Source organism: Notamacropus eugenii, chromosome 4 (assembly GCF_028372415.1).
Source record: "Notamacropus eugenii isolate mMacEug1 chromosome 4, mMacEug1.pri_v2, whole genome shotgun sequence".
Taxonomy (NCBI): domain Eukaryota; kingdom Metazoa; phylum Chordata; class Mammalia; order Diprotodontia; family Macropodidae; genus Notamacropus; species Notamacropus eugenii.
In genome coordinates, this window is record NC_092875.1 from 54,732,709 (window position 1) to 54,746,748 (window position 14,040).

General features: G+C 38.4%; 1 protein-coding gene across 4 annotated transcripts in view; it reads right to left on the minus strand.

Annotated features, from left to right (window-relative positions):
- FZR1 (fizzy and cell division cycle 20 related 1) overlaps positions 1-14,040 on the minus strand; it is an 89,774-nt gene that overhangs the window by 31,243 nt on the left and 44,491 nt on the right. For all 4 annotated transcript variants that reach the window (XM_072601067.1, XM_072601065.1, XM_072601064.1 and 1 more), the window contains exon 2: positions 3,709-3,852. In XM_072601067.1, the coding sequence (XP_072457168.1) occupies positions 3,709-3,777 (69 nt within the window). In that variant the 5' untranslated portion in view covers positions 3,778-3,852. The remainder of the gene's footprint in view (positions 1-3,708; positions 3,853-14,040) is intronic.

The following is a 14,040-nucleotide window of genomic DNA, read 5'->3' on the forward strand; positions in this document are numbered from 1 at the left end:
ACTGAACTGGCTGTGTACTGCTCAACACAGCACCTTCAATGCAAGCTTTCTTATCTATTAACACTAACCAGAAAAAAACTGCTTTTCTCTCAGCAGCCTCATACATCCTTTTGAATTTCAAAAGTTGCTTCCTTTGCAAAAATAGTGGAGTTAAATGACATTGCTTAAGGTAAATTTTAAATAGTCAGTTACAGCAGCTGTGTACTCCCAGACCACCAGTCAGCCCGTCATGTAGTCATGATCAGAGACCAATTTAGGCAGGAATGAAAGAGGTGGTTTTTTGGTTTGGTTTGGTTTTGATACAGTCAGCTTCATGGATCAAGTATCCAAGATTATGATTCTTCCCTCCTTGGAGTTTACAGATTGCTCATTTAGTTCTCAACAATAATTTTTTTAAATAACTGTACAAAGTACTTGTGAGATTGGTTCTTGTCCTGTAATTACTTATACTCAAGTGGAGGAGAGAATAAATATAAACAGATAACTGTATAGCACAAGGCAGTATATCATACATACCAAGTATATGTTACAGATAATAAGTCTATAGCCAATCAAAACAGAGAGATATCACTTCCATTTGAGATGACTGGAAAGACTTCATATAAGAGGTAGCAGCTAAACTTGACCTTGAACGTTGGGGACGTGTAACAGCTTAATGAATTTTTATTGAATTAACTTGAATAAGAGTGGTGAGAGATAGGGGTACAGGAACTCCGAGGCTGGAGTTTCCCTACGTGGGCCGTCTAGAGAAGAATTCACAGACTCAAGCATTGTTGAGGTCAGGGTAAAGATTTATTACGCTTTTCAGAAGGCAAGACCTCTTAGGGAACCTGCAACCTTAGAGGGGTACAGGTAAAGTTTATATAGTACACAAAACCTCTGGCTTGAGAACTAAAATTGCTAGTTTTTGAAATCAGTGTTGCTTTTCAGTCTCAGATTTAAAAGCTAAATAATTGAAAGAGAATAAGAAATTCTAATTCCCTTTTTCTATGTTGAGAACCATTGTTTCTATAAATTAAGAAAGTGACCAAAGCCCAGGATGAAGTCCTATCAGATATAAAAACAAATGCCCTACACAAAGCTCACTACCTAGGTTAAGAAAACGATAAACACACACATACACACTCTACAAGAGTTAAATATTTCCAAAGCGCCTGCACTTAAGTATCTTTTCATTCATAAGAAAACAATTTCTGATATTCTTTCTTTTCTCTATTTCTTATCTGCCCCCAGCAAAAGTTCAGTATGGCTATAAAAACCATTTTTTCTATAGTCTCTCAAATTTTATAATGGGGCCCAGTTCTGGAAAACCTTGACAAAACCTTCAGAAAAATCAACACATTCCATGTACTCTCCATGTGATTAGCACATCAGCTTCAGTTTCTTCACGTTTGGCATAAGCACAATCAGGAGAGTTTAGTAGTTAGAAAGTGGTACAAATATAGAAAGAAAAGTATCTTGGAAAGGAGTAAATTTCCCAGAAGAAGCTGAATCACATGACAGGGATGTTATAGAAAGGATTTGTGTTTCATGGACTAGATCAACTTGGAGACACCTACTCTAATAGAGAATCTATGGTTCAATAAACTACCACAATACAAAGAAAACAGTGATGATCTAACAAGATCTTGGAAGACAATTATTTTCAATCATCTTTCAGGATGCTATAAGGTATACTGCCACTATGAAAATTTGATGCTGTTTGTGAGCCTGGAATAGACCTAGTTAATTTAAGTCAAAGCAAAGATAGGCAGTCTCTAAAATTCTTTTAAGTCACAATATGCTGCTGTGAAAATGAAAATGGGGACAATCAAAAGCCAGAATGGAGGCAGGAAAATAGATTTTGGGAAAATAGGTAATGGGGTCTGAAAACATAAGACCACCACAGAAAGAAAGTTAAAGAATTAAGTTTAGGAATCAAAATTTAAAAGGGCTCTCCAAAAATGTAGTTGGTCACCTGAAAGTTTCTTTGAACAAAAAAATTTACAAAATGTCATCTTCACTTTAATTTAAAAATTTAAACACATTTATAAAGCACCCACTATTTATAGAGCATAAATTTTAGAAAAGACATGATTATCTACCTTCCCAGATTTCTGGAAAAGAGTAGTGCTCAGGGGATGATTCTCTAAGACATCTCTTGTATCACTCCTTTACTCTCCATTCCCAATAGCATGTCATACAAGCTGTCCTTGCCTCACCTCTAACTAGAGAAAGGATCACAGAATACTAGAGTTGTAAGAGCCCCAGAGAGATTATTTAATCTAACAACTCCTTCATTTTCCAAATGTTGAATCTGAAGACCAGAGAGAAGAAATTACTTGCCAAAAGGTAGTGCAATAGCTTCAGAATCGCAACATCTTAAAAAGTCAGAAGAGATCTCAGAAATCATCTAGTTCAACCATACTTGGAAATGAATCCTCTCTCAAACATTCTGATGGTCATCTAGTCTGCTTACAGAATTCCAGTAACAGAATCTATTTAGGTAGCACACACTTCAGCATAGCCATCGTTTCATCAAGCCAAAAATCTGCCTATGAGCAATTAGGCCTCTAAGGTTAAAGAAAATAAGTCTAACTTTCCATATCACAACTCTTCAAATACTTGAAAACCGCTATGGTAATCCCCTTCCCCTCCCCCACCCAGTTCCCCAAGTCTTTTTTTCTTTAGGCTGTACATCCCTAGTTTATTCAATTAATGCTTAGATGGCCTGTTCTCTAGTCTTTTCATCATTCTAGCCATCTTCCTCTAGACACATGCTCCAGCTTGTTAATGTCCTTTCTAAAATGAGGCTCTCAAAACTGTACATAGAACTTCAGATGGGTTAGAAGTTAAAGATACAGCTATTAATAGCTTAATGTAAGGAAAAACTTCCTACTGATTAGCTATCCAAAAAATGGAATGGGCTGCTTCAGTGGATAGTGGCTTTCCTTCATTAAAGGTCTTCAAGGTAAAAGCAAATGACTGGCAGGGATACTATTAATAGGATTTATGTAGGCAGAAGCTAGTACAGAAAATCTGCTCAGTTACTTGACCTGTGGAGTCTCTTCTAAAGCTAGGATTGTAGACAATCTTGGAAAGGTGATGTATCCTTTTTTTAAAAAATTATTTTATTTGTTTTCAGTGTTCTACAATTACTTCCATATATGTTAGATTTTTTCCCCTTCCTCCCCCTTTTTCCCCCCATCTTCCCACTCCCTCCCTGAGACAGCATATAATTTTATATAGGTTCTACACATACATTCCTATTAAATACATTTTTGAAAGGTGACACATCTTACACTGCTTGTATATACCTCACTCCCATAGTACTAAACATGACTGATAGTGTTTCACACCATATGTTCACAGTAGTAAGCGGATGACTGATTTTCTGCCATTTCTCCACTTTCGGCAGCTATGCAGAGTTCTCAGTAACTCATGGAAAAGTTTTATGTGGCTCTACTATGGGAATCAACATTCCCACATCCCTTTGTTTGCTTGTAGGAAATATTTTAATTGCTCATTTCCCCTTTATGTTATCCACATTAATTGGCTCTCCTGGATTTACCTTGCGATTTTTTAATAGTTTTTGGTTTATAGCCCACGACCAGGTCAGTGCGCAGACATTTGGTAAAAGTTGGCTTGAGGTACAAAATTGATAAAAGAAAGTGATGGGCTGGCAGTGGACAACTAGAGAAGGCATGGAAAGACAGATGGACAACTTACACAAGGCATTGTGTTTTCATTCTGGATGTTGATCTGTCGAAGGAGACGTCTTTCATAATCTTGGTCCATGGTGAAAAGGTGGGAGCTGTGGCAACCTTCAGACTCAGGACCTTTGACTCATGAGGTCCAATTGTTAAAGTCAGTCTGTAGCAACAGGGAAGGAAAGAAAGAAAAATATCAACCAACAGTATATTAACTTCACCAACTAGTACTGCTCAGGAGATGGAGGACAGAGAATCTTTCTACAGGAGACTCAGATAATAAAAATGCTTTCTGATTGATTCCTTGGTCAGTGTCATCTCGATCTAATATGGCAGAAGGAAGATTCGACATTATAGGTTGTTAGGAAGAAAATGCTGTGCAAATCAATCAACAGCATTTATTATAGGCCTACTACATACCAGGCACTGTGCTATTGGACAGGGATATAAAGATAGAAAAATGAAATAATCCTTGCTCTCAAGGAGTTTATACTCTATTGGGAGTAATAACGCAGAGTAAATACAAAGTGTATGGAAAGGGCATTAAGCATTTGGGGAAATCAAGAAAGGTTTCATGTAGAAGGTGGTACTTGACTGAGTCTTGAAGCATTCTCTAAGGCAAAGGTGAAAAGGAGTGCATTCCTGGTATAAGGAATAGTCAATGCAAAGATATAAAGATGGAGAGAAGGAATGTCATGTGTAAGGAACAAAGAGAAAGATAGACTAGACCATAGAGTGTGGGAAGGGGAATAACTGATTAACAAGGTTGAAAAGACAGGGTTGTGAACAGTTTACGAAAGGCTTTAAAAGCCAAAGAGAGGAGATTATATTTCATAAATCCAAAAGCAGTATTGTATCAATGAGTTATTTTTTATGAGGCTGCTGTTGTCAAGGATTCAACAAAAGCTGTTTAGTTATACTATTTCGGTTAAGTTTTCTTCACTATGCTAAGACCTGGGTGACTATTCTGGTTTTTAGTCATAATTATTACTTGGCATTTAAGTATCCACATTTGTGATAGGTACTCTATCTAGTACAGAAAAAGACGTCATCCCTACCCTTATCCAACAACCTGACAAATATTTATTAAGCACCTGCTCTGCATAAGGTCCATGTTGGGAGATACAAAGACAAAATGAAAAAGTCACTGCCCTTGAGGCCATACATTCTATGAGAGAACTATAACATGTAAACTGATACATACATGATAATTTTAAAAGGAAGGAAGCAGTAACAACTAAGGAAAGCAAGAAGAACTTCCCATAGGGAAAGGCACATGACTTAAGCTTTAAAGAAAGCTAGAGATTCTAAGAGCTAAAGCAGATTCTAGGCCTGTGCAAACTCACAAAAACAGGAGAAATGAAGTGCTGAGTTTAGGGACACAGCAAGTAGATCTGAATAGCCAGAACACAGAATACTTTATCAGGAAAAATATTCAGTAAGTATGGAAAGGTAGACTGGAGTCAGATTGTGAAGGGCTTCAAAAGTCAAGCTGAGGAGGAGCTTTGGCATTTATGCTTGAAAAAGAGGGGCAAGGTAGGAGATATTTAAACAAAGCTGTATCATGATTATGCCCTATAGTTTTCCACCTATATATGCTTTTGTTCTTTTCCTTGACTTTTCCCAGTTCTGAAACCCAATTCCTAGCCAATTCTTCAAAGCTCAAAGTAGAAGCAAGTCACTTCATTGAGCTTTCCTAAATATTCCTGTTTAGAAAAAAATCTTATCTTCCTTTGAACTAGGTATCAGTTTCCTAAACTGTAAAATAAAAGAGAATCAACAAGATTATCTCTCAAGTCCCTTCTGGTTCTAAATCCCATGACCTCATACTTTATATTATAGTTCCTCATGCCTATTTCCCATCTTCCCTTCTAGACTATGAGGTCCAAAATTTGGACATGGAATAGAGTCCAATTTATCACTTTATTGTCCTTCTTAATCAAATAACACCAAGGATGGTGCCTAGCATGTAATATCTAATACAATCCCATTACCTGTCACTCAGTAAGTATTTGTTGAATCCCATTACCTGTCACTCAGTATTTGTTGAATGAACTACAGTGTGTATACACACACATACATGCACGTGCGTGCACACGCACGCGCACACACACACACACACACACACACATCCCAGTCTTGGAAATATGACCATCACTTTACACTAATAAATAAAGGTTGAGCTATTTCCTAACCTAGATTGTCTGTGGGTGTTTTTAGGTTTCTTGAAACATCCATTTTTTTTCTTTTAACCCACTTAGGTCCTTGAACACAACCTTTTGATTGAGTCTAAGTTTTATGGAACAAAAACTTTTAAGGGGATTTATTAAGGGGATGAAGTTTGGATTCAGTCAAAGGGTTGCACCTGAGGACCTTCAGGCCACAAGTTCCCTATCCCTGATCTAGGAGAAAGCAATGGAGATAAATTTACTTCAAAAATTACTGCATTTGATAAGAGTACTCCTCCCAATTCACTTAGGCACTCTCCTAATGCTGATAAATTGCTATTTTTTTTCCTAATTGCTCTGACAGAAGCATAAGGGTTTAAGGGGAAGGAGGACAGCAGCAAGCAAGTTTGCCTGCAAAAGCAGAGTAGTTTAGAGGAGGGAGACAAAGCCAGAATGGCTCTCTCTCAGTTAGGAGTGGGGCAGAGATGGGATTTAGGATTGAGGAGAACTGAGACAGAATAGCTGTGATTCGGGAAACAGAAGAGTTGGGCTTGAAGAGGCCTCAGGCAGAACAGCTAAGGTTAGGGGACAGAGAAGGCAAGGTTCAGGCTATTAGTTAAATGTCATTATAGCAAATGCAAGGAGACTACAAATACTTTTGTAGTACCCAACTGAGTCACAGAGAATATTGCTTAAACTAATTAGGTAGGACATCAGCCAGAGCTTAGACAGTATTTTTTTTATTACACTAAGATTTCCAGTATAATGACATTTCCTTAGCACTTGCTTCAGGCATGTACTGGAAAGGTTATTTGGCTTGAAGACACAAAACCTGGCTTTGACAGCTAGCTGTCAGGTCACGTGGCCGTTTGGCCAAGAATAGGTGAGTTACTACACACCTCCAGCTCAGATTCTTCATCTGTAAAATGGAAATAATAATCACACTCTTTCCCTAAAAAGGATGTAAGAATAGCATTCTACAGCCCATAAAGTGCTAAATAAACAGGACCTGTTATCACATAACACAGTAGAAAGAACAATAAATTTGGAGTCTAAGGACTTGTGTTCAAACTCAGATTCCTTACTATTAATGTGTCCTTGGGCAAGTCAAGTCCCCTTTCTCAACCTTGGTTCCTCTATCTGTCAAATATGATTGTTGTACCGCAAAGAACAAAGAGAACTTTATGTTTCTGACTCATCCACTTGTTTGCACTTTCTTTTGTGTGAAACTTGACCTAAGGAAAGAGAATTCTGTTGTTGGTATAACCCTAACACTACATGGAACAATCAAGAATATCAGGCCAAAGATGATAAAACAGGCTCTTCTGGGAGACACCCCTCACCTACATGCCTGGCCTTCAAATGTTACTACAACCATGACCTCCAAAGGACTTTGCTGGCAGCTAAGACAACAAAGGGAAGACAATAATCCACAAAACACCAACATACTTTCATCTCCCTAATGGCTGACGATGATGGGAGTGCCATGTCCTCACAAACAAAGAAGCAAGCCTCAGTTCTCTTGCCTATAAAATGGAGACATACTGGCACTACCGACTATTATAACATTATAGTGAGGATCAAGTGAAACAACTAAAATAAATTTATAAAGAGCTTCAAAACCCATTGCTGGATATACTGCAGTTCCTTCTTCTGTACTCTAGACCTCCTCACATCTCCTATCCAACAACAAAGGTGTACTGTTACAACAAATATGGTAAGATAAACGCCTGAGTTTATTTAAAAAGATACTATATTTAAAGGTGCCAGACATGGTACTCTTCATGCCCACTTACCTAGAGGCAATTTTGTTTAAGTGAAAGTATCCTAGGCTGGGAATCAGGTAACCTGACTTCTACTCACTGTCATGATACTTGAAAAGTTATAGGACATTAGATAAGTCATTTAAACTCCCAAGGCCTTAAAAATTTCATCTATAAAAGAAGGAAGTTGGGTTGTATTACCTCTAAGGACCTTTCCAGTTTAGTAATTCTCCTTGTAAGAGAGAGGATGAACTACAGGACATCTCTATGATACTTACATGGGAATCCTAAATTAAAGAGCACTGTCAGAATTTAGGACTTAACAGAAAAGGTTAGGGAGGGGTTCTGTAGTCTATGGTCCCGATCCCCCATTAAAGGTGCACTGGTAGAATACTTCAGTAAAGAATATGTACAAATCCATTCCATTGAGTTGTTGCCTCAATGTGGCAGAAAATGTTGGACTTTAAAATTAGGAGATCAGGGTTGCAGTTCTCTCTCTGCCATTTATTAGCTATGTTGTAACCTTGGGCAAATTGCTTTGCTGGATCTCACTTTTCTTTTCTACACAACAGGATGATAATATTCCTCCAGTATCTTGTGAAGAAAACACTCAATAAATTTTAAAATATTATGGAATTGTGAATTATCAAAAGTAGTTTTCTATCTCAGAGGGCAGGCAGAGAACATTTTACTTCTTTAAGAGACCCTCTAGTTCAATTCCTTCAATTTATACAAAGCTCAAAAAGGTTAAATGACTTGCCCAAGATAACACAATTAGTTTGTGACAGAACTGAGACCTGAACCTAAGGTCTCCTGATTCTCAATATAGAATTCTTTCCTGTACCACATTGCCTCACTGGATCAAGATCAAATTCCTTGGTGTGGTTTTCAATACCTTCCACAGAGTACTGCATACCTATCCTTTCAACCTTATCTCCCACTATTATCTAACATACAAATGTTTTGCTCCAGTCAGGTTGTTTGACCATATGTTATGCTTGCTTTTGACTCCTTGCCTTTATCAGGACTATTGGTTAGAAAAGACATGTTTGCAAACCACTAGGCCTACGTTCACGTAAAATCTGGCTATGAAATTCCATACTTTTTCTTTGTACTAGGAAACCTACCTACCTTCTTACAAGAAGCCTTTCTCAGGTATCTCAGTCTTAAAGCTTTTCCTCTCAAACTACTCTCATTTTATTCTAGGCTTTATGTTGTTTGTACATGGTTGTTTGCATGGTGTGTCTCACAGATTGAGCTGCTTGAGTACAGGGGCTATTTTTTTTTTTTTGGCCTTTATTTGTATCCCCAGTGCTTGGCACATGGTAGGCTCTTAACAAATGCTAATTGACTTATTTGAAAGAATCATTAGAAACTGAGTGAATGCTTTTGTCTCAGGCAAGATGATCTTCTGCTCTAAGGACTGAAAGGATTATCACACACTACTTTCTCCAAGTACCTTACTCCAAGTACCTTTAAAGTCAATTCAAATAAGCATTTATTACACATGGTAACTGTGGGCTGACATTTATACTAAGTAGGGGAGTGATGTGGAAAACCATCAGGCCTTACCACTGCCCCCTAAGGTCTTCTAGGTCTTATGATCTGCCTTATCTCTCTACAGTCAAACAACCTATTTATATTATCTAAAAACCCCAAAATTGGGTTTTACCATTTCACATCCCAGCACCAACGGCTGCATCCTTAGAATTTCTGGGCCCTTCCATTCGCCTTGTAACTGAACTCTTTGTATGGTCTCCCCTATTCATATGTGAACTCCTTTAGAACAGAAATTGTCCTGCCTTTTCTTTTTGTATCCCTAGTATATAGCATCTCATTCATGTTCAAAAGAGAAGGTACAAAGATTAAAAGACAGCTTCTGGTTGGAGTTCACAATTTGGTAAGAAAATACAATATAAGTCAATTAACTTCATAGAACAAATCCCTTTAATAAAAGGGTTTGTTCTGTAAAACTTGGACTCAGTCAGAAGGCTGTACCCAAGGACCTAGAAGACCTCATGTGGTCTGGAGGTTTCCCCACCCCTGTTCTAGGCAAAGGGAGCAAAGTTACAAGGACACAAAAGCATAGAAGGACAGAACAGTTCAGTTTGGCTGAAATATACTGTGAGGAGAAATAGGAGATTCAATTCACTCATTATTTGTTAAGTCTCTGGTATCAGCCAGATCCTGGGGCAACAGAGACAAAAATGAAAGAAAGCAGCGGTTCTACCCTCAAAGAACTTACTTTCTACAAAAGGAAAAACAATGACACAGTAGAAAGATAAGCAAATAAAAAAGTCTGAAGGAAAGGCAGCATAATTAGGCACATCAAGAAAGGCTTGCAGGGGTGGCATTTGAGCTAAGTCTGGAATAGAGTTAGGGATTCTAAGAGGAGGGGTGAGGAAGAGAATTCCCGGAATGTGGGACAGTCTGTGCAAAGGCATGGAGATAGGAGATAGCACATCATGTGGAAGAAGTGCAAGTAATTCGCTTTACCTGCAACAGGTAAAGTGAATCTAGAAAGATAGGTTGTAGTTAGATTGTGAAGGGCTTTAAGTGCCAAGCAGAGGAAGTCATTTTATTATAAAGGCAACAGGGAGCTACTGATGAAAGCAGATTATAGATGGCTTGGAACATCAAGCTAAAGGAACACCTCAGACCTCAGACTCCCAAAATTCTTTGTTTGCTTATGCCTCTCCTCTCTCCACCCATCCCCAACTAAACTGTGAACGCAGAGGGTAGCAACTCTATCCCAAAACCTGCATTATACTTCTTCCCTGGACCTAGCAAAGAAAGTGAGCTGAGTTTAGAACTGAATAGGAGGTGAATAGGCCGGACTGCATTTGGAAAATCACACAATTATCACAAGCTACTTACTAGAGCAGATGTTCATTTCGTTAGCACCAGTATTTTCCTGGTGATGCCATATGGCTGCAGATCATGGAACAGCATGATCATAGAGAAGATATGGAAAGAATGTATATCTGTATCAGTGAAGGGAGGAGTATGGCACTTAAATACTTGCTGAATTAAAATGAAAGATAAGCTCTTTCAAGTAAGTATGTCCCATTCCTCAGTTTTTACAATCTGAAGAGAGTTTTTCCTCTACTAAATTCTTAAGTTAGACTTAACCAAAGATTATATTACTCTATAGGTTAGGAAAAAAAAGAATTAATTACTTTGCTTTGGAATATGCTCTTCCCCCATTCTGGATTTTGGCAACAAAATAATCTAAATAATAGCAGCACAAAAGCAGTTCAATTCAACAGTCCAGGTTGTCACAAAGAAGTACAGCATTAATCACCAGATAATGACAAACAATACGTTCTAGAAAGGTTAAGAGAGGGGAGGGGGTATTGTTTCTGAGATTCCACAGAAATAATTCTAGCATTTTGTTTTCCTTTTTTTAAGGCAGCATGGTGCAGTAGAAAAAATGCTGGCTATGGTGTCATGGGACCTGGAGAGTTTAAATCTCAATCCTGTCACATAACTGTGTAACTAGGACCAAAGCTTTCTAGAGCTATTTCCACATTCGTAAAATGAACAGGTTAGACTAGATGGCCGTGAAGGTCGTAGTTCAAGTATTACCACCCTCACTTTACAGATGAGTAAAAACTAAGGCTCTATCAGGAGAGAAAGTTTGCAAGCTGGTACAATCAACGAAAGCTTCACAAACACCCCTCAAATCAAGCTATGGTCCATTAGGATTTTTTGTTTGTTTTGCCTTTGCTAAGGCAGCATATTATAGTGGAAAAAATGATATGATGTTATGGAACCTGGTTTTAAGTAATTCTAACAGCTGAAATTAGTCTTTTCCACTACAGTAATAGCTGCTTTCTGAGAGGAGAGGAAGGTACAATGCAAAAATAATTAAAATGTGGTCTCTGACTTCATGGAACTTATAATCTAGGGGATAAAAGGGAAGGGATGGTGGTGGTGGTGGTGGTTTCACAATTCATATACAAACAGACTGTATCAGCCAATAACTGGATGTGAAAAAAGTACAAAGTATTTCTTCAAGTTCAGAGAAAGGAAAAAAATTTTTCTGTCTGAGATGTTAGGGAAGGCAGTTAGAGGTAAACTGGAGAGCTGAGTCTTGAAGTAACCTAGGTAAGATTTTTTTTAAATGAAAGTGCAGGAAGAAAGGAAGGGAGAGCCCATGTTAACATAAAGAAATAGTGTGACCAAAGGCACAAAAATATTAACGAACTAGGTATGTAGCACGAACACAAGCAATCTGCTTTAACTGGAGCACAGTAATTATAAAGGTAGGGAAGTAACGAAGAAAGTCTGAAAAGGCACAACAAAAGTTGTGAAGGTGCTGAGGATCCTAAATAAATCTATGATAGAGCCATCACTTGGACAAGTAGCCATTTAGTCTTTAGCTGAACATATAACGTGATCCTTATCACGCTTTAGGCATTTGACCCACCATAAAGACTAAGCACACACTGTTGCTCCTCATACACATTACACCACCTCCTGTTCTCAGTGTCCGTGTATTGCCTGACCCCATGCTCTGTGTGCTCTCTCACCTCACTTCTGCCTCTTAGAATCCCCTAATTTCCTTCAAGGGTGAGCTTAGTCACCCATATTCCTGACCCCCCTTGGCTACCAGTGTCTTCCCATAAAAAAACAAATATGTCTCATTCCTCCCTTGACAGAATGTTAAGCTCCTGGAGGGTAAGGACTATCTAACTTCTCCCAGTTCCTGGCACACAGAAGTTTCTTGATTGAGTGAAGAAGCCCATTTCATTATAGAAGAGCTTTAACTAGGTTAAAAGAACATGAGGATCTGAAGTCAGAAGGCCTCAGTTCAAAAGTCTAGTTCTACTCGTCATTAGCTGTATGACCTTAACCTGGCAAGGGTTTTTTTTCCATCCTCTGAAAAACAATGGGGTTGGACTAGATCAGCAGTTCTCCAAGTGTGGCTCAGTGTTTAGGGAGTCCTCAATGTCAATTTTTTATACTAAGATATTTTAATTTCAAATATGGCAACTATATATAAAATCCATGTAAACAAAAACTCTCAAGTCCACAATAATTTGTAAGAGTGAGTTTGAGAACTACTAGAGAAGAAAATCTCCCAGCTCTAAATTGTTCCTTATATTGTGCTGAAATCTGCCTCTAACTCTCTCACTCATCAGTCCTAGTCAGGCTCCATGCACAGAACTAGCACCTCTCTAGAATGCAACTGAAAAACATATACGCAGTCTTTGTAAAACAGTCCAGTTAGGAAAGGAAATAGAACGAGCTCCCTAGGGCTAAATTCACACTTCTTGTCAATCAATGAAACAGCTGAGTACAGCCAGTACTACTTCAGTTCCTTCAGCTCAGAATAAGGTCCCTTTGGCAAATGGCAAGAAACCCAAGGGGATTCATGAATATTGTGATGATGTGGTAATGATTACCATTCAGTACATCAAGTTCAAGGAAGCTGTTGGAGAAAAAAAAATTAGCACTTAGTTACTATAGAAGTGTTCTGGGCTGGAACTGGAAATAATTTTTTAAAGACCTTGAAAAGAGGTAGAAAAATACTAAGAGATATGTTTCTAGTGTCAGTATCCTTTTGGATCCAACTTTAACCCTGTCTATGCCTATGGGTGCCACTAATAGAAGAGGAATAGTGTTCTGTGAACCTTAAAGAACCATATACTTACTATGCATTAATATTCTAATTCTTTTCTGACAGAAACATTAAAGGGCAGCTCTGCCAGGGAAGGGAACTGTAACACAAGCTTGGGGGCAGGGTGAATGGCTTTCAGACTCACCATTTGGGGGCCCCTGTGGTAGGGCACAAGGCAGCTCTGCTTTTTTCTGAAGGAATGCATTTACTTAGCACCTTAAGGGTAAAGGTAAGGTAAGGAGGGGGTACATTCCACATATGGGAAGCAGCTTGTACAAAGGCCTGGAGAAAGGATAAGGAATGCCATATGTAAGGTACAGAAAGAAGGCCAATTTGGCTGGACCTTAAAGTGCATGAAGGGAAAAAATGTGCAATAAATCTGGAAATGTAGGTTGGAGCCAGACTGTGAAGAACTTTAAAAGAGAAACAGAGGAAATCTATATTTTACTCTGGAGGCTACAGAGAGGTAGTGGAGGGTTTTGAGAAAGTGGGTGAAATTGTCAGACTTGTGCTTTAGGAATATCACTTTGGCAGTTTTGTGGAGGAGATAAGACAAACTTGGAGGCAGAAACTCCAATTAAAGAACAGGAAGTACCTAATGGTCAGAACCAGGGTTGTGACTATGTGAATAAAGAGAATAAAGAGAAATAGAAATGCTATGGAGGTAGAATCACCAAGGCTTATTTGTAGATGGAGAAAGAAGAACTAAGGATGACTGAGGTTGTGAACCTGGGTGTTGGTCAACAGAAACAGGGAAGTCGGAAAGAGAAGTGAAGGTTTGGGGAGAAAGATGA